The sequence below is a fragment of the Tetrao urogallus genome (assembly GCF_951394365.1).
Source record: "Tetrao urogallus genome assembly, chromosome: 5".
NCBI classification, from domain to species: domain Eukaryota; kingdom Metazoa; phylum Chordata; class Aves; order Galliformes; family Phasianidae; genus Tetrao; species Tetrao urogallus.
Genome location: NC_136818.1, coordinates 39,614,349 through 39,640,715, shown reverse-complemented (window position 1 = coordinate 39,640,715; position 26,367 = coordinate 39,614,349). Strand labels below are relative to the sequence as shown.

General features: G+C 35.2%; 1 protein-coding gene across 1 annotated transcript in view; it reads left to right on the top strand.

The window, feature by feature from the left end:
- CTNNA3 (catenin alpha 3) overlaps positions 1 to 26,367 on the top strand; it is a gene marked incomplete at both ends in the record, with an annotated part of 396,193 nt that overhangs the window by 34,684 nt on the left and 335,142 nt on the right. Inside the window, one exon of the mRNA XM_079535369.1 lies at positions 500 to 619. Within this exon, the coding sequence (XP_079391495.1) occupies positions 500 to 619 (120 nt within the window). The remainder of the gene's footprint in view (positions 1 to 499; positions 620 to 26,367) is intronic.

Genomic DNA, 26,367 nt, shown 5'->3' with positions numbered 1-26,367 from the left:
ATCTGAGCATTTTGCCCAAGGTCAGACTTCAGCCTAGCAGATTACGATAAATAAATTAAATTGATAAAGACTACCCTACTGATATGCTTGTTAGAATAATGATTTCACTACCTGTGTGAAGTTGCATGTGCTTTTGTTAGTTGGAGAAGAAAAAGAAAGAAAGAAAACGATGTGAATGCTTTCTATTAAGTACCTTGACATAGGAAAATAACTGATCTTTAAAGATCAGGTCTGCTTTATCACTAATGTTTTATGTAAGCCTTGTCTATGAAATGAAACAGTGGATTTAGTTTACTTAAATTAGGTAATATGTACTTTTTAAAATTGTAGAATTGATTTCAAAATTATAGGAATGTGTTCATGTCTGGAATATGGTATACTTGAAGAAGATGCAGCACTACATCCTTAATATTTAGTAGATTAGAAAGCTCATGCAGGAAACAGACAAAAGCAAAACCACAAGTGGTGAGTGACAATATTTCTTTCTTTACCATCACAGTTTCAAAGAACTTTCGAAACATTAAGAAATGTATCCAGTAGATCTGATCTACAAAATACCTACCAGAAGTTTCAAAAGGATCTGGAAAACCTAGATTATTTGGCATACAAACGTCAGCAGGTAAGCATGTGGAAACCGGGTGGTAAGATGTGAAACACTGGGCATATGCATGGTAAGTGGGAGAAGAAGAGCATTTGACAGAGCTATTGTTCTATCAGTAGGGTTTTGCTTCATGTAATTTGATTGTGTGAATCAATAGGAAGGGTGGCAATTCTATATTATACATATGGTGTTGGAAGTAATGGTACTTTATTTCTGAACAGATGTGTTTATCATACAGAAAGGTAAACAAGCACATAAAAGTTAGATATTATTAAGCATTGTATTAACTTACCAAAATTTTTAATTAAAGGGTATAAAAGTACAGTTTTTACTTGAGATATGAAAATAAATCCACAAAATTTAATGGAATCAAATACTTGCTGTGCATGCAAACCATCAATTTTTTTTTCCTCTTCAGTAACGAATTTACAAGGCTAGATTGTGTAAAAGTTTAAAGTGTATGCAGTATTTTACTCACGTTTGTGAGACAGAGGTTAAATTAAACTGTTAACGTGTGTTTGTGTACATGATTAAATGTATTTACATGGTTAAGTGCATTTAATCTTGCACAAGCTTTCTGTAAGTTGGGCATGGCATCTGCGAAAATGGTCAACTCTCGTGTTAGGTCTTCATGTTTGTATTCTTGGGAGGAAAAAATAACTTGGCCTATCTCAGATCAGACTGATGAAGCGCCCTCTAATTTCTATGTAAGTTGTTTCATATTTTTCTGAATTCTGTCACTTGGTGTCAGTGTTGTCAAACACTTCACTTATTTGGCGACAGATCCTTTCCAGTTGTTTATATTTGATAGAAAATGAGAAAGGGCTCCGAGACAGATGGTGGTTGAACACATGAATCTTTGGTTCTTGAATTGATGAGGTCAAGGAGCAATATCTTAAGTGAGTTTTTCTGGTAGTAATATGGCATGTTTCTTGTTGCCCTTGGACATGGGGCTGCTGATAAATAAAAGACTGTTTCAACTAACAAGTAATGCTAGTTTTAGCCTGTAATGTGGGTTTATGCTACTTGCTCTTGTAATTATGTCAAACATAGTAAGTGTCACATCTGCAATGGTTTGGAGAGTAGTTCTGAGCCAGGGAAGTATAAATTCTGTAATTGCTTCTCAGGATATCACTAATATTAGGGGTAGCTTTCTCTCTGAATTTTCATTCCCAACAAAATCCCTTTTTATTTCACAAGACCTATATATCATTATCTAGCGGACTCTAAACATGCTTCAATAGCATATTTCATTTCATCTTCAGAAGGGCATATTTTCTCCTGTTTCCAGATCTTTACTACATTTTCTATCTTAATATTTTGTATTTGTGAGCCACTTAGAGAATTTCAACATCCTTTTTAAATCAGGCATTCATATATCTCCTCATACTATTTCTTCCGTCTTTCTGCTGTGTTTAAATGTGTTGACAGAAGGTTTTGCATTTGGAGGTACTGGAAATGTATTAGCCATAACATCATTTCCTGCTTTCAATCACAGGACAGAGGATAGGCTTTTTACTAGGGCATATTCTTTACAAAATCTTATACAATGCTATGAAGAAAACAAAGTAGGCAGAGACTGAAATTAGAAAGCAAGTGAGAAACTAGAGATGTTCTCTGTACCTCAGTTAATTTACATAGCGTACCCATTCAGAAGTTTCATGATCTGTGGATTTTTTGGGTAGTAACCTATCTAATTATGATACTGAGATTTTCATCTCAATAGAACTTGCCGGAAATCCTGCAGAAAAGGATTTGGAAAGCTGCTTATGTTAGCTGTGTAGGAGACTTTGAATTGACTCCTGCTTTGGAAATAAATTGATTTCTTTGTGAAAAGGGTAAGATTTGGTTCAATTACTATGGAAGAAGTACAGATCTGGATTGGAACTGAAATTCTTCTGAGTTTATGACATTTAATACTGACTTTGCAGAGTTTTTACTTTTAAAGGATAACAACAAATGTGCTCTTTTATTGAACTATGGATATTTTTAGCCCAAAATGTTGAGTCACTGCCATGTATTTGGAGATGAACAACAACTGTGTACAATATGAACATGAATCCATTTGTGGTGAAATAAGCTTTATGTAGTTTGAGTAATGAATGTGTTATGTTGCACTTTATTTATCTAAAAAGAAGAACGGAAGCAGGCAACTATATCATTCAAAAGTAGTGTAATTTTTCAATATTGAAATTTTCCAGTGAGATGGAGAATCACAAATTTTTAAAAGGATATTTAAAATTACTCACGTTGAAACAAATCTCTGAATATGGACCAAACTTTTATTAGTGGTAATAGTATACAAGAAACAAACATGGATCTAGGTGCTGTTGTTGAACTGTTGCTGTCACTGATGAACTCCCATGTATTCATGCCTGTTCTCTTCTGAATTGCTGCACATCAGATCTTTTCTTCTTATTACTGGTTAGCACAAGACACACCTCCAATTCTATAGGCTTGTCATACCTTTCCAAAAGAAATGTCTTATTAAAAATTTACATGGAAACATGCTCAACTCAGGCCAGATTAAAAGCAAATAAAACTTTTCTGTTCAACAGTTGAAGATAGGCAGACTCTTGCGAATGTTAAGCGATGCAGGATAAAAGGGGACTTTGTGATTCATCTCAAAACTATTTTTTTTTTCTCCATTAGGATTATAGTAGTAAATGGTGCACATTTATTTTTCTTATATGGGATCTTGCTGCTGTGGAAGGAAAGCTAACAATGTGTTGTTCAGCTAAAAGAATATTGGTTTAAGCCTCTTCATTGAAATTATTTTACTGTAAGGTCACTTCATTCATTTTCTGACTAATGGTATTTCCTCTGAAGAAGGATTACTTCCAGTAAATTTCTATATTTGGGAAGCAATCAAGGGCCATAAGTGATCCATCTTGAAGTAGGTCTTTTTTATACTGTCCTGCTTGCTTTCCATTCATACTTTGTTTTGTCCCACAGGTAGTCTGTGTGGATTGTTTAGAGAATTACTATTTTTACTTATCTTCCTTCCATTTTTAATTGAGTTGAAAATTTAATTTCTACACTCTGAGCTGACTTTTTTTTGTTAAACTGGATTACATCTGAAATAGTTTCAGTAAGTTAATAATGTTATAAACTTGTACCAATAAAGCTATTCTAATTGCACAGGACCAATTTCAGGAAGTTAAATGTTTTAAAACTAAATTGCTTACCTCTTTTTTTAGGGACTAGCTTTATTTGTGACCAGCACAAAATTCATGTGAATTGTAGTCAGAATTAATGTTATGAAGTCACACAAAATATTACTATTGCTGTCTATTTTACTTTGAGATACTGGAAAATCTACTAAAAATGTCTTATTATTTTGCCATAAGCAGATGTGCACACGTATTTTTCTATTCAGAGTGTACTAAGATAGTGTGCATGTTGTCTTTTTCAAAGCATCTGTAGTTGTAATAGTTTCGTTTCTGAGTAGCTTTTTGTTCAGGAAAGACACAAAGATTTCTACCTTTTAGAAAAGTCCAAAGAATAATACAATCGAAAGGGCTCTGTAACAAATCCAATTGTTTCAACATTCCCAGCTAAAAGAAAAATTCTTTGAAGTGGTACACCATCTTTGGGACAAGAGTAATAAGGAAATGTCAGACAATCCTATTTTTCTTGTTTGTTTATTTAGTATTCCTTTTTTTCAGAAATGAAGTGCTTTGATTTGTTATGGACTGCTTAAGGACATAGGGAATAGAATAGCATCATCATTTAATCTGAGAGACATGTAGAGAAAATAAACAGTTGAGAGGATGGAAAATAGTGCCTCAAAAATTTGATTACAATCCTCATTCATGATGACTTTTCCTTCTAATTTTCCTGGCAAAGGAATGTGATCAGATCTTTATCAGGATCAGAACATTCCTTTTTTACTGTTTGTGTGAAAATTAATGGGATTACTTCTTTGGAGATGTTTGAATACATGTTCTTCCCTATTTTGTCAGGATAGAGTATATTAGAGAGGGAAAGAAGCAGTGGTAATATGGGAATGAAGTTGGATGAGAGAAAGAGGAGGAAAGGATTGTCTTTCTTTCATTTGGATTTTCTTCTGAGGCATCTTAGTGTGCTTGTGGGTATGTGTGGATTTTCTTTGGTTGTCAATAAGAGCTATTTATGTGTGCATTTGGAAAGTCTAAAGATAATTGTAAATGCCAGCAGAGAAGCACTGACCTTAAAATCTGGTGATCAGCAGGGGACACGCAGGCAATTTTAATCCTTATGTTAACAAAGGTTGTGCTTGACTCCTTTGTGCCCCAAAACCATGGAAGGCCAGTAACTGCGATCTTAAGACTCACTGTTGTGCGTAGACCAGCTGGGAATGTTTTCTTTTCACTCCTGTTTTCTTGATTCTTTATCTCCACTTTTATAAATCAATAGGTTTATACAGTGTTATCTTTTTAGTGTTCTTCCCCATTTTGTTAAAACTTTGCATTCTACATAAGTAGTAAAATACATTCTGTTGGCTGAACAATAGACCTTCTAGTTTTGAGTTAAATACTGTGTAACTTGTTTCAGCATCAGCTAAGGAAGGTCAAACATACTTATGTTCAAATGTCATCAGTCAATTTAATTAAGTAAGTATCCTGTGGTTGCAACACATCTCAAAAACCACTAATATATCTTAAAGTGGAGAGAGGTAACAGAGAAATAGTTTAAAGAATGTGTTTTGGGGATTGTGTTCATCTTTTATGGCTCTATTATGCTTTTTCCTGATAGTTTCTATGTGAAGATTTTACACTATGTAGTTGTTATATCAGAATTTCATGTTATAACTATTTATAAAATTTCCATCGACAAAATATGTATGTTACTTATTGTTTATATTAAAAAAAAAAACAAAAAAACCAAATGTAATGTGTAGGTTGCTCTGAAAGTAATGCCCCCTATTTATTTCCATGGAAAGTACAACAGATACAAAGAGCGTATACAATAATGCTATTTGATGGAGCTATTTCTCAGCTACAAAATTATATTTTTTTCAACAAAGTCACCACTGTTAGCTTTGCATTTTTACTAGTAATGATCAAGAATTTGTGTGCCATGTTTGCAATAATCTGCACCAGCTGAGGCTTCTGTTACTGTCACCACTGGTGAAATGCACCATCCACGTCCTCACTGTACTCACATCTACTCTATACCATAAACATTCGGCAAGCATTAACAAATGTCAGTGTGTGCCATTTTTTCTGCATGAAGGAATTCAGTTCCACACCTTTGCTTCGTATTCACTTCCATGTCAGATGCCATTTTGTCAAACTACCCCACTGCTGCCATCTGTTGCTTGGCAACAAAATGTAACAGGATATTGGTGGGAATATTCAATCTCTACTGCCATACCACTGACAACTGTCTCTGATGTCATGGAACAATATTATAAAATAGGAGGCATTCTTTTGGAGTAGCCCTTGCCCATGTATATACATATACATATACATATACATATACATATACATATACATATACATATACATATACATATACATATACATATACATATAATTTATTGTTCATATTAGGATAGAGCTAATCTATCCTTGAGCAATCTTAAAAATTAAGGTAGTTAATAAGGTCAGTTATTTGAAAATGGAATTTTGTCTAGCTATCGCAATCTGTTCTGTATGTCAAACAACACCTATTTTTTCTATTTCTTTTAAACCTTAATTTATTAGCAAAAAGAAAGGATAAGAGAAAGTGCTTATAACAAGAGAAGAAATTTCAAAGAGCATTAAATGCAGTTTAAATAAATGTGACTAATTCAACAGAGCAACTATACACAACTCTTCTACAAGAAAGATGAACATGTTTTGACAGAGATATTATGTTTGTTGCAATAACTTTTTGTATCACTGAAATGTTTTTTTCTGCTTATATTTGCCTTCTCCATTGTTCCTACTGTTCTGGTTTTCATAAAACAATGGTGTTCTACGCATTAATGATTCTGGTCTCCTTTCCTGCCTCCCCCCTTTCTTCTCATAGTATTTTTTTCAGACTGAATGTTGGAAATGTATCCTGAACTTATCAGGAATCACTGCCAGCAAATAAAAGTGGTCAGCTCTACTCCATAGACCTAGTCTTACTGTATTTATGCCAGACAATTTTGAACCTGGAGTTCTGCCAGTAGATAAGGTCCCTGCAGTCAGGAGCTTTCCGCCTTCGAGAACTATATCCTCTTTAACCATATGTTTATATAGGATCTTTCAGGCAAAAATCCTGACATAATGCATGCCAAGAGCATCCATTACTTTAGATAATCTGACTTAAAAAATGTCGTCATAATGCTCTGGATTTTGAATGTCAACAGGCAGCCGGCCTTCAACTTGTCCAGGTTTTCCTGGGCTTGCCTGGGATTTAGAATTTTTTTATTTTATTATTATTATTATTATTTTTCATGCAGAGCTCTTTTATTTTTTCTTCTTCTCATAGAGCAATAGAATCATAGAATCATTAAGTTTGGAAAAGATTCTAGGATTCTAGGATTCTAGGATCTTCTAGGATCACCAAGTCCAACCTCAACCCATTCTTGCCATGCTCACTGACCATGTCCATCAGTGCCTCATCTACCTTTCTAGCAATTAATTTACTTATATTTCACCTTTTCAATCAGTCTTGACATCTTCTTCTTCTTCCTTTTTTAAAAGGAAAATAAACTGCTTTAATGCTTTTGGGAACTTTATTTAATGATTAAACTGTGTTTAATCATTAAAAAGCAGACTTTTCTTGAAGCGTACTACTTACCCCCCCTAAAATTTCCTTTCAATTTTTCATTAAATCTTAATGTTCTTAAGTGTTTGGTGTATAAAGAAATTAACAAGGAGCATGGTATAACAAAATTGGCGCAAAGTATTAATTTAACTAGGCCACTACAGTGGGAGAACTCTAGTAACAATGTTAAATTTAGTTGCAGAATTTAGAGACAGGCATGAAGAATAGCAGGATGACTTTAGTATGGGGCTTGCTCAGGGATAACGTGCTGACCATAACCAACACACCCATACCTTACCTTACTTATCTGTACTGCTAAGAGACAGGACTAATGATTTTTCACCTGAATTGAGACTTTGGGTTTGTTTGCGTGACATTCTAAAACAGAGATGTAGATGTCTGTTGGCAAAAGAGAACAAAGTGTTGATCTCATGGTCTAGATATCTGTTAGATAATTTTATGTTTGAATTTGTTAGTTATCTCACAGAAACCCTTGCCCTATAGTGTTTTGAGCTTTGAAACATTTTTCTTTTTCCTGTCTCTTACTCTGTGTAGCTGTGGTGGAAATAGATCTGATTTCTTGACTCTCAACAGCTAACAGGGCTGAAGAGAAATACGCTAGCAAACTTAATTGAAAACTGCCAGAGAGCAGGAGATCAACAGCAAGAAAGTGCTGAAGCAATGAACTAAATTTGTTATAAAAGACAACTTAAAAGTCTTTAGAATCTGGCAGAACAATTCACAGCTTTAAAGTGATCTGTTACTGGCATGTGCTGCCAGTGGGTTGTTTTGAAAGTATTGCATCATATTTATTTCCATGGAAGCTACAACAAAGAATATAATGATGCTACTTGATAGAGCAAATTCTCATCTGCAAAACTGTGTTTTTTGACAGCGTCACTACCATTAGCTATGCATTTTTGACAGCAAGGAACATGAGCCTGCATGCTGTGCTCATAATGATCTACACCAGTTGAGGTCGCCCACTGTCACTGTTGCCACCCACTGCCTCACTGAGTTCACATCCACTATTTGGTCTCCAGAAACATTCAGCAAGTGCTGATGAATGTCAGTGCGTGCTGTTTTTCCTCATGGAGGAATTAAGTGAGATACCTTTGCTTCATACACACTTCTACATCAGACGCCATTTTATCAGGTTGCCGCTCTGCTACCGTCCATTGCATGGCAACAATATGTAGCAGGATATAAGTGGGAAGGATCAACCTGTGCTGCCATAACACCAATGTCTACCTCTGATGTCATGGGCTAGCACAATAAAATAGGAGGCATTACTTTTGGAGCACCCCCATACATTGTGTAGCTGACTGCTTCTGCCACATGTAGTACTTGTACTCATTCTTATGAGTGGAGAGCATCACACTTACTGTTCTTGTGATGTCAAATACCGTCCTTGAGTGCACTAAGAGTCCCTTATCCTTGTTTTCTGATTTCTTGTGCGAGTTAGGTATTCACAACAGACCCTTGCAGAAAATCATTTGATAGATATTTGCATAGCAGCAGTGAATTGGTGGTAACTCCTTTTAAGAAATCTTCATCTAATGATTTTCCTAGCTATGAGAAAGTTACATGAGTGTCAACAATCTAGCCATACAAGGGCTGCTCAAAAAATCATTCTGTACATACCAAGAACTGAGGAAGAAGGAAATAAGATGAATTTGATAAGCTTTTCTCTGGGCAAATTATGGTGGCTATTACTAAGTCATGTCTTTATTTCTAGATAATTAAATAGAGAATTGCATTATCTGTTTTTTTAACTAAAAATAACTGATTGGTTTAAATCCTTGCTTTCTCTCCTTGAAAAAAGACTAGCCAAATTTGTTCACCTTCCATTCTCATAGAGAATGCTCTCTCACAAGGAATCACTGGTAACTGGGAGCATTGATAGCATCAATCACTCAGTATTGTAGGATGAAATTCATTCAGCTCAACTGAATGCAACAAAACCTGCTTACTGGAACATATTGATCTTTACTTTACTCTGTTTTTCCAAGAGTAATAAGTGCCATGGTCATGCCAAAATGGCTTTCAGAACTTTCAGTTTTCCCACATTGGTTGAAACAAAATCTAAGAATTTTCTTCTCACCACTTCTTTTTCACTACGCTAAAGCATTTCAAGAACTTGTTGAGCATTTTCTGCACTGCTGTATTCCCCTTTCCATTGGGTAGTTCAAAGAGTATATTATAAGTCCGATACTTTGAACGGTTCTACCAGCTGCATGCAGAAAGATATGTTCTTGGTAAGATGTCCTATTGAGATAGTCCTCTCCTAACCAGTCCTTTGCTGCAGAACTCTTGTATGCAGCAGCTTGTTTGCAGTGTCACTGGGACATGGGACTGCTGGATTTTAATATTCTGCTCCTGTCTTGATTTTTGTATTACGTAAGCCTTATGCAATAGTATGTTTTGTTTTTTGTTTCTACAAAATGTTGACAATTTTTTAAAAAGAAAAATTATAGAGCAGCACTTTATTGCTTTACTTGCACAGTTATTATTGATATTTGGACTAGGTCTAAGTGCTGACATATATCTTTATAGTAACAGTTGAATCACGGCTTGAACCACTGATTGAGCACCTGTTGAAAGGACCCAATCAGCCCTGGGAGCACAGGTGAAGGCAATTGAAGTGTGTGACCGGAAAGGGTGGAGCCTGACTGCACCTTTCTCAGACCTCATTTAAGAGCTGACTGCCACTCTGGAAGGATCTCTTTCTGGATATTCCTCCTCTGTGGAGTTTTTCTCTGTGAGCCTAGATCTTCAGAGATGTGTGAGCAGTCCTTTTTCCTTCCCTTACAACATCTTTCCATTGCGTTAGTACCTCTATTGTTATACCTCTAGTATCATCTTTCCATTGCGTTGATCTGATTGTTACAGTATCTGTAAAAATAAAAATTTTCCAAAGTATGTGCTGAGTTCTTTGCCTCTGTCTTACAGATCTACAACTCAGTATGTTTTTATTAGTTGAAATCATAACCTAGTAAAGTGGTGCATGATTTTTCTATTTGAAAAAGAAAATAGATGTCTGAAATCTCTGGGAAGTAGTATTTCTGAATGTTCTAAAAAAGAAGTTGGACTCTGTAGCTGAAATGCTAAGTCAAGGCTTAAAACAGTGGTTGAGTACCTGGTGGGAAGGCAGGGGAGCTCAGGTCCATGCAGTGTACCTGAGTGACTGGAAGGGGTAGAGCCAGCATCTACCCAATCCCAGACTCTAATTCCTCTTTTAAGGGTTGGTAGTGAAAGCAAGGGTATCTTACTGAAGGTTCCTGTGTGCTTGAGATCTTCTAAATGTAAGCAACTTTTGCATTTGAGCAAATTCTTACCTACCTGGACCTTGCTACTCTGCTATCACTTTTGTGCTTTCCATTGTATTTCAGACTCTATGATCCTTATGGTTCCCTTCTTGCTTGAAATATTTTGATTCTATGCTTATAGGGAGTATGTCATTTGTTGAATGTGATATATTTGATATATAGGGAAGAATTAATGTGTCCTGTTCATGGATTTTCTGGCCCTTGAGTTTCAAGTGCCCATTCACCCTTGGGCTTCTAGCTTGTGGAAAATATTACTAAGATGTGGCAGAACTGTGCAGGGCAGAATCAAAGCCCTAAGAATGGAATCAGGGATTTTGCATACAGATGACTTTGTAGTCTTGTCTAGAATTCAGGGTAGTGTTCTGACTCAGTGGTTTGTGAAATAACAAGGTTAGGCGTTTAGTCCTTAAATTTTTTTTTTTTTTTACTGTCATCTCCCCAGTACACGTATGCCCCCTTCTGCAGCCCCTTTTCTTCAGCAAATATTCTACATAAAATTGTATTCTGTCCTTTGCATTTACATAATGATACTCATGTTCATTTTTTCCTCTAAAACTTACCCTCGTCATTCAGCAGTTACATTTCCTAGGCAGCCACCACACAAATTTAAGTCAGTGTCTCCTTCGTCCTGCAAGGCCTTCTGTTTTTTGTCATCCACACCTCATTTCTGTTTGTTCATTCTGAAAGTGTTTACTCATTCATTTTGCTCACAGAAAGATATTTATTGCATTAGATTTAAACAAATAAGCAATTTTGCTTATACATACACTGTTTTGCTATATTTTTTCCTGCATCTTGCACAGAAGATACGGTACTGCTGGATATGCATGTTTTATATAGGGCCTTAAGTATCACACTTGTGAGTTGAGTGTGTATGGAATGACAAATTACAGTGGTTTGGGGCATGAAGAAAGAGGGCAAAACATGGGTCATTCGCTGCCCCAACCTGATCTTGATATTCCTACTCTGAATTCATCATTCCCATTTCTGCTCTGGATCCTTGTTCTAGCTTAGCCAAGATGTCTGATTGTCTGTGATACATAGACCTGTTCTTACTGATTCTTTTGCTTTATTCCAAAGACTTAGGAGAAAGTAATTAGGCCTTCTTCTTACTTGATAGGACCCACAAGACTAATATTTTCCTTTCTTTGTCACCTATCTTTAATCTTTTGTTAAAATGTAAACATGGAATATAAAACTTTCATGGTTTGGGAGGGCCAAAGTTGGTTCCTTATCAGCATAGACCTTATTGCTCATTAGTCTACTCTGAAGTCTGCCTTCATGACATCTTGGGAAATTGTGGGTTTATAGGTGGCCATTATGGATTAAAATTTTCTTTGTAGGTAAAATTTACACTGTCAAGTTATAGTTGAAAATTTTCCTTTGTCTTTTACTTATCAAATCAGAAGACGGAAAATACCTAATTTTCCAGCAGTAGAATGGTAAACAGGATGTCTTGGTTGAAAAACAGACTAACTGCTCTCCTTTGGCTAAGGAAAGCTGATGTCACCAAATGAGTTTTCTTCCTACTGTTGTTTTAATAAAAATACCTTAGAAACTAACCAGCATGTTACTATGTTAACGTGCTCCTTTCGTAGCAAGTACTCTGATATTCCCAGCACTTCTTAATATGTCCAGGACTTCTTATTGATGAGCAATCTGTGAAAGAATGGCTTCAGAAGATATTGTGACAGACCTTGAGCTCATAAAAGTGCCTTTATAACTAATGAAAATAAATTGTTCTGTGACTGTTTTTTTCTGTCTTTAGGAATTCAATTTTGTTTCCTTGATAAAGGAGTTTTTAATTTAAAGATCCACCCGCCTTTGATATTTAAGAACAAAAGGTAATATGGGTTAATCTGATTGTTATTTCAGTCGTGTTTTCCACAATGGGATTAAATTTTAGCTGTAATTGGGTAGGTTATTCATGGAAAAAGGATGAGCATTCCGTTTGGTTTGTAAGAGGGAAGTACTATGGGAGACTTTTTTAATGTCTTTTTTTTTTTTTTTTTAGCTAGCCCATAAAAGCAAAGCATTACATTTTCTAAGTTTAGTAAATTACATTGTCTGCAGCCAAGTAATTCAGCACTGGATTAACTAAAGTATAGAAGAATTAAAAAACATGGTCATAGTGTACTGTTAAATCCCTTCCAAAGAAAGGAGAACTGGAGGCTGAGAAATCATAGTGATGATTCTCCTTTTCATTTTTGGGACCCAAGGTTTCTGAGCAGTTCCTGCAAATGGTATTTCTAAAGCGTGGAGTTAGTGTACCAAAGAGATCTATTTAATTTGCACTTGGAATATGGCCCAGAAGAGAAGAAGGGACATAGAAGAATTGCTGTTATGGATTCAAAAGGTCTGATTAGCATGCTGCTGATGGCCTGCTTGATCTTGAGATGATCTAGGAATGTGCAGTGAGCTTAGAATACATAAAATGTTGCAATTCACAAATATTGCCAGGAAAGTACTTAAGATCAATACTATAGTACAATCAATACTAAATCTAGCTTGGAAAAATCCAATTCAAGAACTGTCAAGTCAGAAAAGGTTTCAGAATAAAGCAGCTACTGCAAATGCTGGTTGAATTGAAGCTAAAAGTGTGGAGAAATCAGATATGAGGTATATTCATGATCCAGGCTTAATGTATGTTCCCTAGTCAGAGCCTGAAAGCCTTTAAAAAGTTAGAAGGCACAGACTTATCGCTATCTTCCAGATCTCTCTGTATGCTGAACAATTCTATTTACGCATTAGGCATTTCACTGTCAGACTCAATCCTCAGTATATCCTCTTTACATTGATTTTAGTAATACAGCAGCTGTATGGAATGACTTAAATGAACTTCAACAGTCATTATGGCTATAAATACTTCACACAGCTGTGTTGACAGCTATCACTCGTATTCCTCAGTCTTTTCTGTAAGTGATTGAGTCTATTACTGAATTTCTTGTATGGGGAAAACTAATTGCACTCCAGACTGGTACTTAGTCATACTTGGAAATATGAAGTTCTTTGAACTGTTCATATATTGAAAAAACCCCAGTGACCGTTGCAGAAAGGTATAAAGACAAAGGGAAAGTATGAGACATAAGTCATTGGAGCTGATGATATACAATACTTCAATATATATATTGAGTAAAAGCTCATTGTTTTGGTCATTTATTATCTTTACTGATAGATGCAGGTGTTGCACTGTTCTTCCAATAGAGACAGACACTGACAGAAATATTACATTTCTTCATATATTCAGATGAGTAAGCTAACGTTCAGTTTGTTTTTGCATGAGCATCTTTAGGAATCCTGCAGTATTTCCTCTGCAGAACCTTGTAAACTATTGTTGCAAGTTCTGAATAGAATGTGCAGCATTCCTTTTAACTTCCTTACTGATCATCAGTTTGTAGACAAATAATAGATGTGCCAGAAATGAGCAGCTCACCATGTGCATTTGGGTAGTATTTCTGGTGAAAATTACATTCTCACTAATACTAATTCCAGTATTCTTAGAGCAATACTATTTACATCCAGGATCTGACCTAAATGATAAAGTTCATGGAACTAAAATTTGATTACAGATCAGAGTTTTGGAACTGCTGATTATATTTTATTGCTAAACTAGTAGATTAGAGAGGCAAATATAGATACAGAGGCAATATGAACTACAGTATTTTCTTTTCCCCTCCAGTTTTCAGATAAGCTGCAGTTTTTAAGCACAAGTATAATAATAGCAAAGTGTCCTGATGTGCTTGAGCCTATTTCTTCTGAACTTGAGATTCTGTTAGAGAAGCGTTCTGCATTTCATTGCAGAGAGTTTCATTACTATGGTATATTTAGAATCAAACCTGGGAAGTCAGGGAAAGGAGTTAACGAGAAAGATAGTTGAAAGCATAGTGAAGAGTTCTTGATCTTGGCCTTAGCTTATTGGGAATTAATTGTGAAGGCTTTTACGTTGCCTGGAGGATGATTCATTAGAATTGCAGAGAGCAAGCTGAGAAGCTCTTAAGAATTTTGAAAAGGTAAAAACAAATGAAGATTAATTTAAAGAAGTGTATCTCTGCCTTCACACTTGCATGAATCTTTGCCTAATCTTTTTCCACCATTACTATGAGCAGTGATAGTCCACAAAGTACTCCCTTTCAAGTGTCTGTAGTAGTTTAGAAGAGAAATGACAGATGCTTCTGACATAGTTGCAAAACTGAAACAGTTGGCAGGAGAGGGAGGAAGGAAGCCTATTTCGAAAATGAAATGATTATGAAAAGAAACAATGTAAAAACTTGAGTGCTATTGGAGCTGTCAAAAGAAGTATTTTAAGAAAATTCAAAATTATTTCAACACATTCTCTTTTTTTTTTTTCTCTCTTCTGCTTTCAGTAGGTCCTTTTATCTTTGCTTTTGGTAGTCTCAGTAAGACATCTCTTAAAGTATTTCTTTACCAAATGGAAGCGGAGATAAGTCTTAACTCAGTGAGTTTCACAAAGAATGTTATTAAAATTGAGATTTTTCAGAAGTGTTATTTAAGATAACTTTAAGGATCAGTTGTCATGAGTCCACTGAGTGCTGGTACCCCTCCATGTAGAAATCAGCGCCTGTAGAGAAGTGAGGATAGCAACCGCCCATAAATCTTAGCAGTCTATGGATTGGTGGTAAGCAAGTCTGCAATGGTACAGCTGGACCTTGTTTATTTATCTTAATTAGGCCTAGTTTAAGTTTTTGCCTTCTCAGGTCTGTTTTAAGTTTCTTCAGTTCCATCAGCAAGGCTGGTAAAACTCAGTGCTGGGCTGTTTTGCTTATGGATTGCCAGAGAATCTGAACATGACACTCCTTACTAGACCTGAGAAATGTCTCAACACAGATTTATCACATCAAGGATTGCTGTTAAGTGTTTTGTAATATGTCATTGACTAATAGATGCTTCAAAACTTTATTTTTAGAGGTTTTTTTTTTTTTCCAAAAAATTGTTTACTAAGACTGTGAGAGATTTGCTTCATGGCTCTGTCCAGTTATATATCTTTAGCATGATTCTAGGGGAACTGGTTTTTAGTTATGTGGTAGGAGCATGTGTACAGACGTAGAGCCTTTTGGGGCATTCTGCAGTCTTATGGGATAGAGAAGAATCCTAATCTGATGCATTACTGTCATTTCTTCTGAAATGGCACCATGAGGAAAGTAATTTCTAAATGTGGTTGGGTTTGTTCCTCCTGTAGTAGGAGAAAGCTAGCACGTATACAGCGTGGACAGTGTGTGACTGATACCTCAGAACTAAAGAAGCATAAGCATTTTTGTTGGTGTAGGGGTACCCTTTATACTACTTTTGTCCTTAGTTACCGTGTGTATTTTTAAATAGAAATATTGTTGGGAAAGAGTAATGCAGCCCAAGCTTTGGAAATGTTTAATGGTTCTGGAACTACCCATGAAAATAATGTCATTTGCCTCCATCCAAAATTCTTTGTGAAGGTCATCTAATTAAGTTCTGATAGTATCCTACATGAAAGAATATAGAAAATGGAAAATCTGAATATATCTGTGCTGTTACTAGCAGATGAGCTGATAAACAGAGTGATTACATATTTGAGAAAATATCACTATGGCAACTATGTGTATGGTGTCATGAGCAACTTAGTTACTTGCAATTTCTAAAGTACAGTAAATACATTAACTTTGCATTGCTTTTCTGCTAGATTTAATAATCTCAGTCATTGATACAAACCTCTCAATTGCACTGACAGAGAAACATAGATAACTCCAAACAAAGTTCAAGAGTGATGATCCGGTTTAGTAAGATAGCTTTCTTTAAAAGTCTCTCTGATTTTGTGCTCTAGCTAATCATGAGAATTATATATATTTGCAATAAATGCTGTCTTTGCAGTGGATTCTGTTTTCTTAGTATGCACATGTCGTACTTGATTTTCTTGGATGTTTCTCCATGGATTGCATTTATATGTCTGGTTTGGGCAATGCTGCAACCAGAAAAGATCTGATGAAGCAGTACTTAATTCTTCTATGGGACACCCATGCCTTAGAGGTAATGTCAATTTTATTGGATGTTCTTGTACCTTGTGGGCATGAAATTGTCAAATGAAGTGATTAAGGAATGAGAAGAATGAGGGCCACTCCTCAGGAAAAAAAGTAGTCATAAAAAATGGCAGCTTAAAAAAAAAAAAAATCCTCGTATATTAGCTTTCATCTGTAAAGGATTTTTGCCAGTGTCTGTTATTAAAATAGCATATTTCCTACACACATAGTAAGCCAGCACTGGTTTCTCTAGTAGAGTGTTGTAGTGATTCCTTGTCAAGATCTTGAAGGGTTTGTTGCTTTTTCTATGTTTGCCTTTTATAACTTTTTAGTAAGGGCTAACTACATGCTGTTTGCAAGCTGGAAGATGCAACGCCCATAAGAGGAACTTGGTTGTAACATCAGGTTAGGTTTTCTTTCTGAGAGAGATTTTATAATCATCTTTGATCATTGTTATTACAAATGAAGCTGCTTGGCATCTGAGAGAAGAATTGTTATGCTTACCTATACTACTTCTTATGCAGTACCACTATTGCTATGTGTGCATGTGCAAACGCAGCCTAGTAAAATGGAGTTATGGATGGTCAGTCTGTGTGCCTTATGCCTGACATATTCTGATATTCTGCAGGGTTGTTGTCTTGAAAAGGCCAATTTTGATTCTGCAGCAGTGAAAGCTATCATCTCTGGAGAGATGATTTCATGAATGGTTTACTATATGAAGGGAAACATTCCTCAGCTTTCTGTGCCAAGCTAGTCATTGCATTACAGTAGTAATGAATCTCAAAGACACAGCTGAGGAGTGTGCAGGACATCTGAGTGTTGGGGGAACTAGACAGGAATGAAGAAACAATGTTTAGTTTCTAACTACACAACTTGCTACTACAGAGATCAGCCTATCTAATTAAAAATACACAGCTTTCTAGCTGTATATTTAGTTGAGCAATAATGCCCCTGACAGCCAGATAAAGAGAAATGTGTTTATAATTGGGTTAAGTGCTTATTCTTTTCTACTCATGGTTTGCAACTACCATTATTCATGGGGCCTGAGACAAAGAGCTCGCTGTGCTTGTTGCCAAACCAAATCTTGTATTGCTTACACGAATCTGTATATTCTTTCTGAAGCAGCTGTATTTGACCTATTCAGGTGGGTCAGTTAAGAATGGGACATGTTACCTAGATATCAAAGAAGTGTACTAGCCTAAATGTTTAAACACTATAGGTTATTCAGTTTCTTCTTCTTTTGAAAATCAACAACAAACAACAACTTTGATGCTTTGTGCATACCATGCTGTGAAAGTGAAATGTGAAACGTTCTGCCATTAATTTTCTTCTTGCCTCCTCTGACACAAGCAGAGTTAGAAGACAGTTTTAGGATGTGCATGTACAAACATAACTGTATGCTCTGGAAAAGCAGCTTTGTTAATTGAACTGATCTATGTTATATTTAGTCAGGTAAAGAAACATTAAAGCATGTGGACTACCTGTTTAAAGCAACCCCTCCCCCCCCTCCAGAAAAAAAGGAGAAAATCCAAACCATAACTTGTTGCTTCAGTTGATTTGGTGATAATATAAACAAGGTTCCAGATGTTTGCAGTGCATTTGCTCTTCTTGTAGTTAAGTTGGAGGGATTTGTCCTTACAGGAGAAAATGAGAAGAGTGGTCTGTGTCAAGGAATCTTTTTTGAATTAGGGCTTCCTTTGGTACTGTTAATGTGAGTGCAGTAGTCAGTGCTGGCACTGGTGAGAATTGTTCTGTAAAGTCTTCAGGTACAAACAAGATATATTGACACAGACAAGGGAATCAGAGTTAAAAGCTGAAGTACGTCTGCTACTTAAATAATAAAACCCATACTTTTAGCAGTTGTGCTTTACTGTAATACTTAATCCTTTGAAAAATATGAAATGAATTAATTGTAATGAAATGTAACTAATTGTAATGAAATGTAACCTGTTTAATTTTATGAAATTTTAATTCATACATCTTATCATGCAGATAAATTTTATGTTCATACCTATGCTAAGAATAGTTTGTGAGTTGCAGTTTGCAGGATTTTCAAAACTTAAAACTTAAATACTTTATGTGCCTGTATGAAGACTGTGGCAATCAATTTGGTGCAATATTATTTTATATGTCACAAAAATGTCACAATGAATTATTTATGACTACTGCTTCCAAGTCTTCTAGCTTCTCCTTAGAATTATTCAGACTGGGAGGGACTTCATTAGGGTCCTAGTCAAGCTTCTGCTCCAAGCAGGGTCAGCTGTGGGGTTGGATCAGGTTGTTCAAGGCTTTATCCAGTCATGTCTTCAAAATCTCTCAGAATGAAAACTGCACAACCTCTTTGAGGAACCCAATCCATTGTCATCATATCTTCTGGAGAGAAAGATTTTGCTTACAACCAGTCTAAATGTCTTCTGATTTATGCCTTGTGTCTCACAAATTATGTCCATGTGTTACTGTTCAGTCTCAAGTGCTGTCTTTTGGATGACTTTATTGGAAGTACTGGAGTGGCTGCTATTATATGCGTGCAAAGCCATACCTTCCCTAAGGCTGAGCAAGCCCCATTGCATCAGCCTCTCATGACAAGAAGGCACTTAAGCCTCCTGTTAATACAGATCAGGATATTTTTGGTCCCTGAATTCCCTAAAATTTTCCCCTTCACTTCAGCAATATAAGTGAAAATTCATATCTTTATAAGATGACTAGAATCAGTGAAGTATGAATTTGAAGGATTCTGATCTTAGAATTATATTTTTGTGTGTAAATTATACAGCAAAGCTGTAAATATATATATAAATATAAATATATTTCTGTTTTAGTGAATACTTATCTCAACTTAGGAGTTCTACTTTTATTTTCTAATTCTCTCCCTCATCCTGTTGGGAAGAGAGGCTGTGTGGTGCTTAGCTGCCTGCAGTTTTTCATATTCCTCTACAGATGAAGAAACTTTTGCCTACCATTTTGTACATGTTGTTGTTCTGTAATATGCAGTGGTGGCAGACTAAATGAGTTAAATTCAGTGCGTTGGTAGAATCAGTGGTTAATCGAATGTATTAACTTCTGAGTAGAAGCAGCTTAATCTTTCTTCGATGATTGCTTTGCAGTTGTCTTAGAAGATGGATTCTTTTCCAGTATTTCTAATTCATAGTTTTTCTGAGCACAGGAGAGTTGTCACAAAACCAAAGCAAGCAAATACTTGCTGGTCTGAAAAGAAGTTCTGTTTCCTAGTTTATCTTTCGCAACTCCTAAGAATTAAAAGTAACAGTATGAGTAATGAGAGCTCTCCGTTATTGTGGTACCAACAACTGCTACATAGGAAAACACTATTATTTCACAGTAAGTCCTCTGTATTTGTTTTTTCACCATGCATTATGATCCTATACTTGGTAGTTCTTTTAATCAGGTTGGCATGAGAAAGAAAAGCAGTTTGCTTATCTGTGACTTCCTTCCACTTGTTGATTTTTCTCTGAATTTCTGTCTGAAACTTTAGTTTTAATCCTTCTCAATTCTGTTATTTCCATGTTGACTCTTCGGCAGTGCTATACCTGCATCTCAATTAAGGTTGCCCTTTCTGTGGGTCGTGATAAGTATTTAAACATTATGTTCAGTCCTTCTCTGCAGAATCATAATTGTATGTACAATTATTAGGTATTACAGTCTGATACCTGTACTCCTTTGCTGCAAAAGTTACGTGTGTGAATATTTATTTGTAGAAGTTGCAGTTGTAAAACTTAATCACAATGTACTAGTAAGTATCTTGTTTTATGAAACCTTTATTTTTTAAAACAGAATTTCTGCTATCGGCACCATTAAAACTTTCCATAGGTAGAAAGAGAGACATGGAGAAATTTGTGAGCACTTTAACTATACATTGTAGCTGATTATGACATAAATAAGAACTCCTGGATGGCACAGAAGAAAAGTTATTTTCATAATATAAAACAAATTTGTATTTTTGTCATGCTTGTTAAGTGTAATCCTGTCAAAAAAAGGAGAACAGGTGGTTGCTACTTCAATAGGAACAGAAGAAATGATAATATCCTGAGTACAGAGAATCATTTGCAGTTATATTTTAAATTAATTTTAAAAATGAAACAAATCATATGCTCTTAAAAGCGTACTTAAATAATTTTACTTTAGCCTGTTAACCATGCCTCTGGTAATAATTGTAAGTTCTCCAGTCAAAACTAGTAATTTCAGAGTTGGTAATATCTTACTAGACAGGATATTTTTTCTTGGGCATGTTTTCTGATTTTTCTTCTTTCTTTTTTTTTTTTTTCCTTAATTGGAATTTTTCACTTCATCTTCCTGGTTTTCCAGTTAAATCAGCTTTTCCTGAATAGTGTGATCATTATCTGTAATATGTAGAACAATGTATTAAGTTCCATTTGTTGTTTTCTAATCTGTTAACGTTTTAACAGAAGAATGCAAAGTCTATTTCTTAATGTTCTAGCATGTAAATCAGAATGACATTATTTGATGTCTGTACTTTCTTATATTACCACCTGAAACATGTCAACTCATTCTGCTTATTTCTCTTTTATGAAGGACTCTTCCAAGCTACTCATTCTGTGTGCCCAGAAGGCCTTTTCTTTATAGACTTTTGTTCTTTGGGTGAGTTAAACCTAGGTGAAGTGCAAAGCTTTGCAGTATGAAGTTGTCCCTACTATGAAGTCTTAAAGTTAGTTATTGTGTTGTAGGTGAACAGTTGTAACGGTCTGAAGATTTTTGGGGTTGTAGGAGAGCTAATTATGTTTGTTAGGACAGTAGGCAATGCTTTCAACCAAAGGCATGTCAACCTTTTTTCTCTAGCTCCATGGACTTCCTCTAGTTGGGAACATAGTTGGCCTGTCAAGAATCCTGTTGTTTATATGAATGCCTTTTTTTTTTTTTTATTTTTGCCTTCTGAAGAAAAAAGGGAGATTCTCTAGTTCAAAGATGTTATTTCTTGAAGTAGCAAAAATCTCACTGAGAGAGTTGAGAGGGAAAGTGTATCTCCCTACCCTATTTTATCTATATTTGAAATTGGGACTTGCACAAGCGTTAGTCAGAGTGGATCTGTGAACTAAGGATTCCAATCTAGCATTGGCTTGCCTCTGTAGGGCATAAGAACAGCCCAAAAGTACCAAGCTTGATTCTTTCAGTTAGATAGCTTATGGAATCAATTGCTTATGTTTGGCAGTCCTCATAGTTATGAAAATGCCAGTTTTACATTTGCTTCTCATATCATTAAGTGAAAGATTTAATGATCAGGTGGGTGATATAAAGTGGATGAAGCATTATGGTTTGATTTGTTTTGAATGGTAGCTGGTACATATATAGATCCTGATACTTCATACCATGATCTGTAGGCTATGTTTTCAGAATGATTAAAGAATCCTGCCAGACAAAGCCAGGAGCATTTTGTCACCATATGTTTTGCTTTAGAAAATTTCCTTGCTATGAACTTCTAATAGCCCTAGTCTGTCATTCAAAGTGTTACTGTCATGTAGATGTTTCAATATGCATTAAGGAACAGCAAACTGTATTAAATTTTCTGGAGAGACTGGTCTATGAAAGAGTATATTGTTATATATATATATATATATAATATATATTTATATATTTATATATATTTATATTTATTTATATATTTATATTGTATATAGAAATAATTTGTATTCATATTTTAGTGACTTGTGTGTTTTTGGGAATAATTAACAAAAAAACTGTTTCAGGGTGTTGAAGTGGAGTCGTTCTTGAGGTAATATGAAATTTGCCAATGAAAAAAAGACAAGGCTTACAATTCCATGGTGTTTGAAAATAAAGATTTTATTAAAGAGTTGTGGGGGGAATCAAAGTGTGAGGAAATACGTTTTGGAGGCAAATATGAACAGATGTACCAGACAACAGGAGGGCAGTGTTCAAGCAATCTGCAGGTGTACAGAGCAGCATGAGGTTAGCACAAGTCAACATTCATCTTCATTATGAAAATTTCAGTAATACAAGTAGAAAGAACCATATTAACATGTTTAATAGGCAAGCCATTAATTACCTCTGAGTTAAAGTGAGTTGAGGAGATCCGGTACGGAACTAAACAGTATTTATAAAATGGAATATTTGTAAAGATACAAATATTATGCAGTTATTTATGATAGAAATAACAACGACTATCTAGAAATGTGTTCAGTATTATATTTTTCTCTAGATCTGGGCAGGTATGCAGAACATTAATGGTTGGTTTGTTAAAATAATATTCACATGAACAATTTTATTGGAGTCCTGTTTAGGCACCTTAGCATAAAGGAATGGCTGACCTTGGGACTGGTCTTTTACAAGACAAAATTATTTTAATATATATGCCTAGCTTTGGAGCTGAGGTAAAGAAAATGAGACGAAACAGTAAAAGATTGCTATAGATTTGCATGATAAAAGTTTCAACTTCATTGACTGAAGCTAAATTCTTTACTTCAGAAACATCTGTGAAAGATCAGACTTTATGGCTTATAAAGAATAAGCTCTACTTTTTGCAAATAAATCTTTGAGGTACTGGATATTGCATGACTATGTTAATTGACCTTAGGAGAATAGAGAGTCAATATTGATGTGATAATCTAATCCGAGCCAAAAAAACATATGGCTTTGTCATTTTTAGTGGAAAAAATCTCATTGAGTTGAATGAGAATCCTCTGTATGGGCACTTAAAGCATCAATTTTCATGGCTCTAATTCAATAAAACTGTTAAAATGTAACTAGATTCACATGCATAGGTTAGTTACATAGGAGAGGAATACATTTGTATATTGCAAAACTGCTGTGAAAAATACACGTTCTGTTTACTTTGGAAACAACACTGGGAAATTATTCAATTGTCAACAGCGTCTTTTTCTATGAAACTAGCTCACATAGAAAATTATTTTAATACTATCAACATTTCATCGTTGAGAAAATCTATTTTTTGTTTGACTATGTTGATCATTGTATTTTGAAACTTGCTGACAAGGAAATACTAATTAAAATAAATCTGCGAGGCCAGTTCGGTGCAGTTCAATTGCTTACTGAACAAGACCAAAGTCAACCAATAAGGAAAATACCTTACTCAGTCATTCATTTGTAATGCATAACACTGTTGCCTTTAGTCTAGCATTCAAAAAAGTGCTATGGTATTAAGAAAAATCAGTTGTCTGTTTTGTATTCAAAATTTTTCATTGTCATGCACTGAACAGAACATGTAACATTATGTGCACTTATGGACTACCTGGCTCATCTCATGGTCTTTTTGTATTAATCTCTTTTTAGAATAACAAATGTAAATTGCAGTAATTGTATAAAAGGCAAAGGAATTTAGAATTAATAAAAAGTAAATGCTAGCCAATGTGCAGACTAATCAAAAATGTTATTAACTTGAAGATTGAAACATTTATAGTGTGACTCATACTGTTGCTTGAGGCTGTAGATCTAATGAATTAGCATTTGATCAAAGCATTTTGGGTTGTGATACTTTGATATTTCATTTTGATCAGATTTTAATAGTCTTATTCCTTTACTAAAGATTAGCAATAGAAGAAAGCATGTTTTCAAAATTATTTGTAGTTATTAAGATGGGGAAGTCTCTTGAAATTAATTGTCTGTCTGACAATAATTGTTAGAAAAAGTTGATAAACAGACACACACCTGCTGCTGTTTTTTAGCACATTTGTAATGGATCACAGGATTCTAGCTTATTTGCTCTGAACTGTAAAAGAATCTTAGGAAGGAGCTAAATCATAGTTTGTTTCTACCCTCAGAAGTGATGTACTAAAAACAGAACAGTGAGGCTGTATATTTGTTACTTCTGCATTGGATATCCTTAATACAAAAGTAGAAAATTGGATGAAATAATCTCCAATTCTTCACCCTAAAGAGATAGGAAGCCTTTTGGGAGAGTATTGATACAAGATTACATGAGATACTGCACAATGATATTGCGATATCTACAGTTACAACCTGTTTCATCTGCTCCACAAATTTCCCCTTACATAAGATCCTAATAATAGAACGTGTACTGTTCAGCAGCAGTAATGGACAGTGTCCTAGCTGGCTTTATTGAGGACCTGGACATTTCAAGAAACACTGCTGTCCTAGATAGAAAATCTGGATAATGGCTCAGGGTGTGGTTCAAAGTAATTCCGGAAGACATAATTCTAGTGATTGGCAATGCCTCCTCTGTTGCAAAGTCTCTCTACTAGGGGCATATATTTTAAACAGCTGCTGCACTATACCTTTCTGAACTTGTTTTTAAACATGTTTAACCATAATACTGTCTTCGTGATGCTGCTTTCAGCAGTGCTGGAGCCACATCTTTTTGTAATAGTCTTCAAGATGATCACAGCTGAGTGTAATGTAGAGGCATTTTCTGCCTCTCTTGCCAGATAATGAACAAAATCTTCAGTAAATAACCTTCTTCCTTTTTAAATATGTTTATTTTACTGTTTGTAGATGTAAAATCAATATTTTTAAGTCCTGTAATCCAGTGTATCTCTCTTATCTGTCTCAGCAGTGAAGTCTTCAGAACTCCAGTAGATCATCTCAGTCAGATTTAGAGGTCTGTAATTTCCATGTGCATCTAGTGAGCACTTCCTGAACTAGTATATTGATAAGTAGTGTTTCTCTTCCATGGTCAGTCTTTGCAGTGTTCTATGTATGAATAAATGGTGGTTCACACAAAAACATATCTCCCCATTCTTATTTTAAAAAAATGTTCATATAACACTTGTGTGCAGTGGAGTTTTGTATTCCTTTTAAAAACTCAGTATAGTTCTTATTTCTTAAGCTTCTTGATTGAAGCAGTCATGTTTAAGCAGTATAGTTTGTCCAGCATGAGAAAATTTCATTCTTACTGCAGTAACGGATTTTGGTCAGATGAATCTCACTGTGTTCAGCATTGTGCAGTTCACCATTCTGTCAGATTTTTTGCTGCTCCATATTTATAGAACATGGTCTTAACCTGCTGCAGCTTAAACTGCAACTCTGCAATGCTTCAAGTCAGTCCTTAACAGTAGGAGGCTTTATGATGAAGAGAGTCTGTTCTCAAAAATGAAGCAGAGTCTTTAGTAAATGGATTATTCATTAATTTAAACTGCTAATCATAATGATTCTTTCAGTGGGAGCAGCTCCTTGTGTTTTGTTTCAAAAACAACAACAAACAATAGTTATCAATCCAACATGAATTTGTGGTAATCTTGTCAGCCAGAATTAGGGACTGAACTGGGGATGTGTGTCTGCAGGGAGAAGTACAGAAGCTGAACCTGCAGAAGAAGCAGGCTTTGCTATTTAGGATGCTGCTAATGAGCATCTCGTTTGGAGAAGCAGGTAATGCACTGTCACTGTTGACTTACATATATATATGTCCAGTCACTTTCTATAAAGAAAATCTTTGTAGTTCATATGAAAGTAACATAAGACCTGACTGCTGATAAATTAGTCTTTGGTGCAGTTTCCCTAATCCTAATCAGGATGTGCATGAATGTGAAATACTTTAGAGATAGTTCATCAAGGTGTATTCAAAATTAATTTGAGCCCCGAATATCTCTGAAATCAAATTCTTCTTCTTTTTCTTGATTTTTTTTTTTTTCCTACCTCTGATTGATGGGGAAAAAAAAATCTCTGCTCCTCGTAGTTCTTTTAACTTGCAGTTATTTATAGTCTGTCTGATAGACTTTATAGGGTACTGTTTTATTTTGCCCTCTAT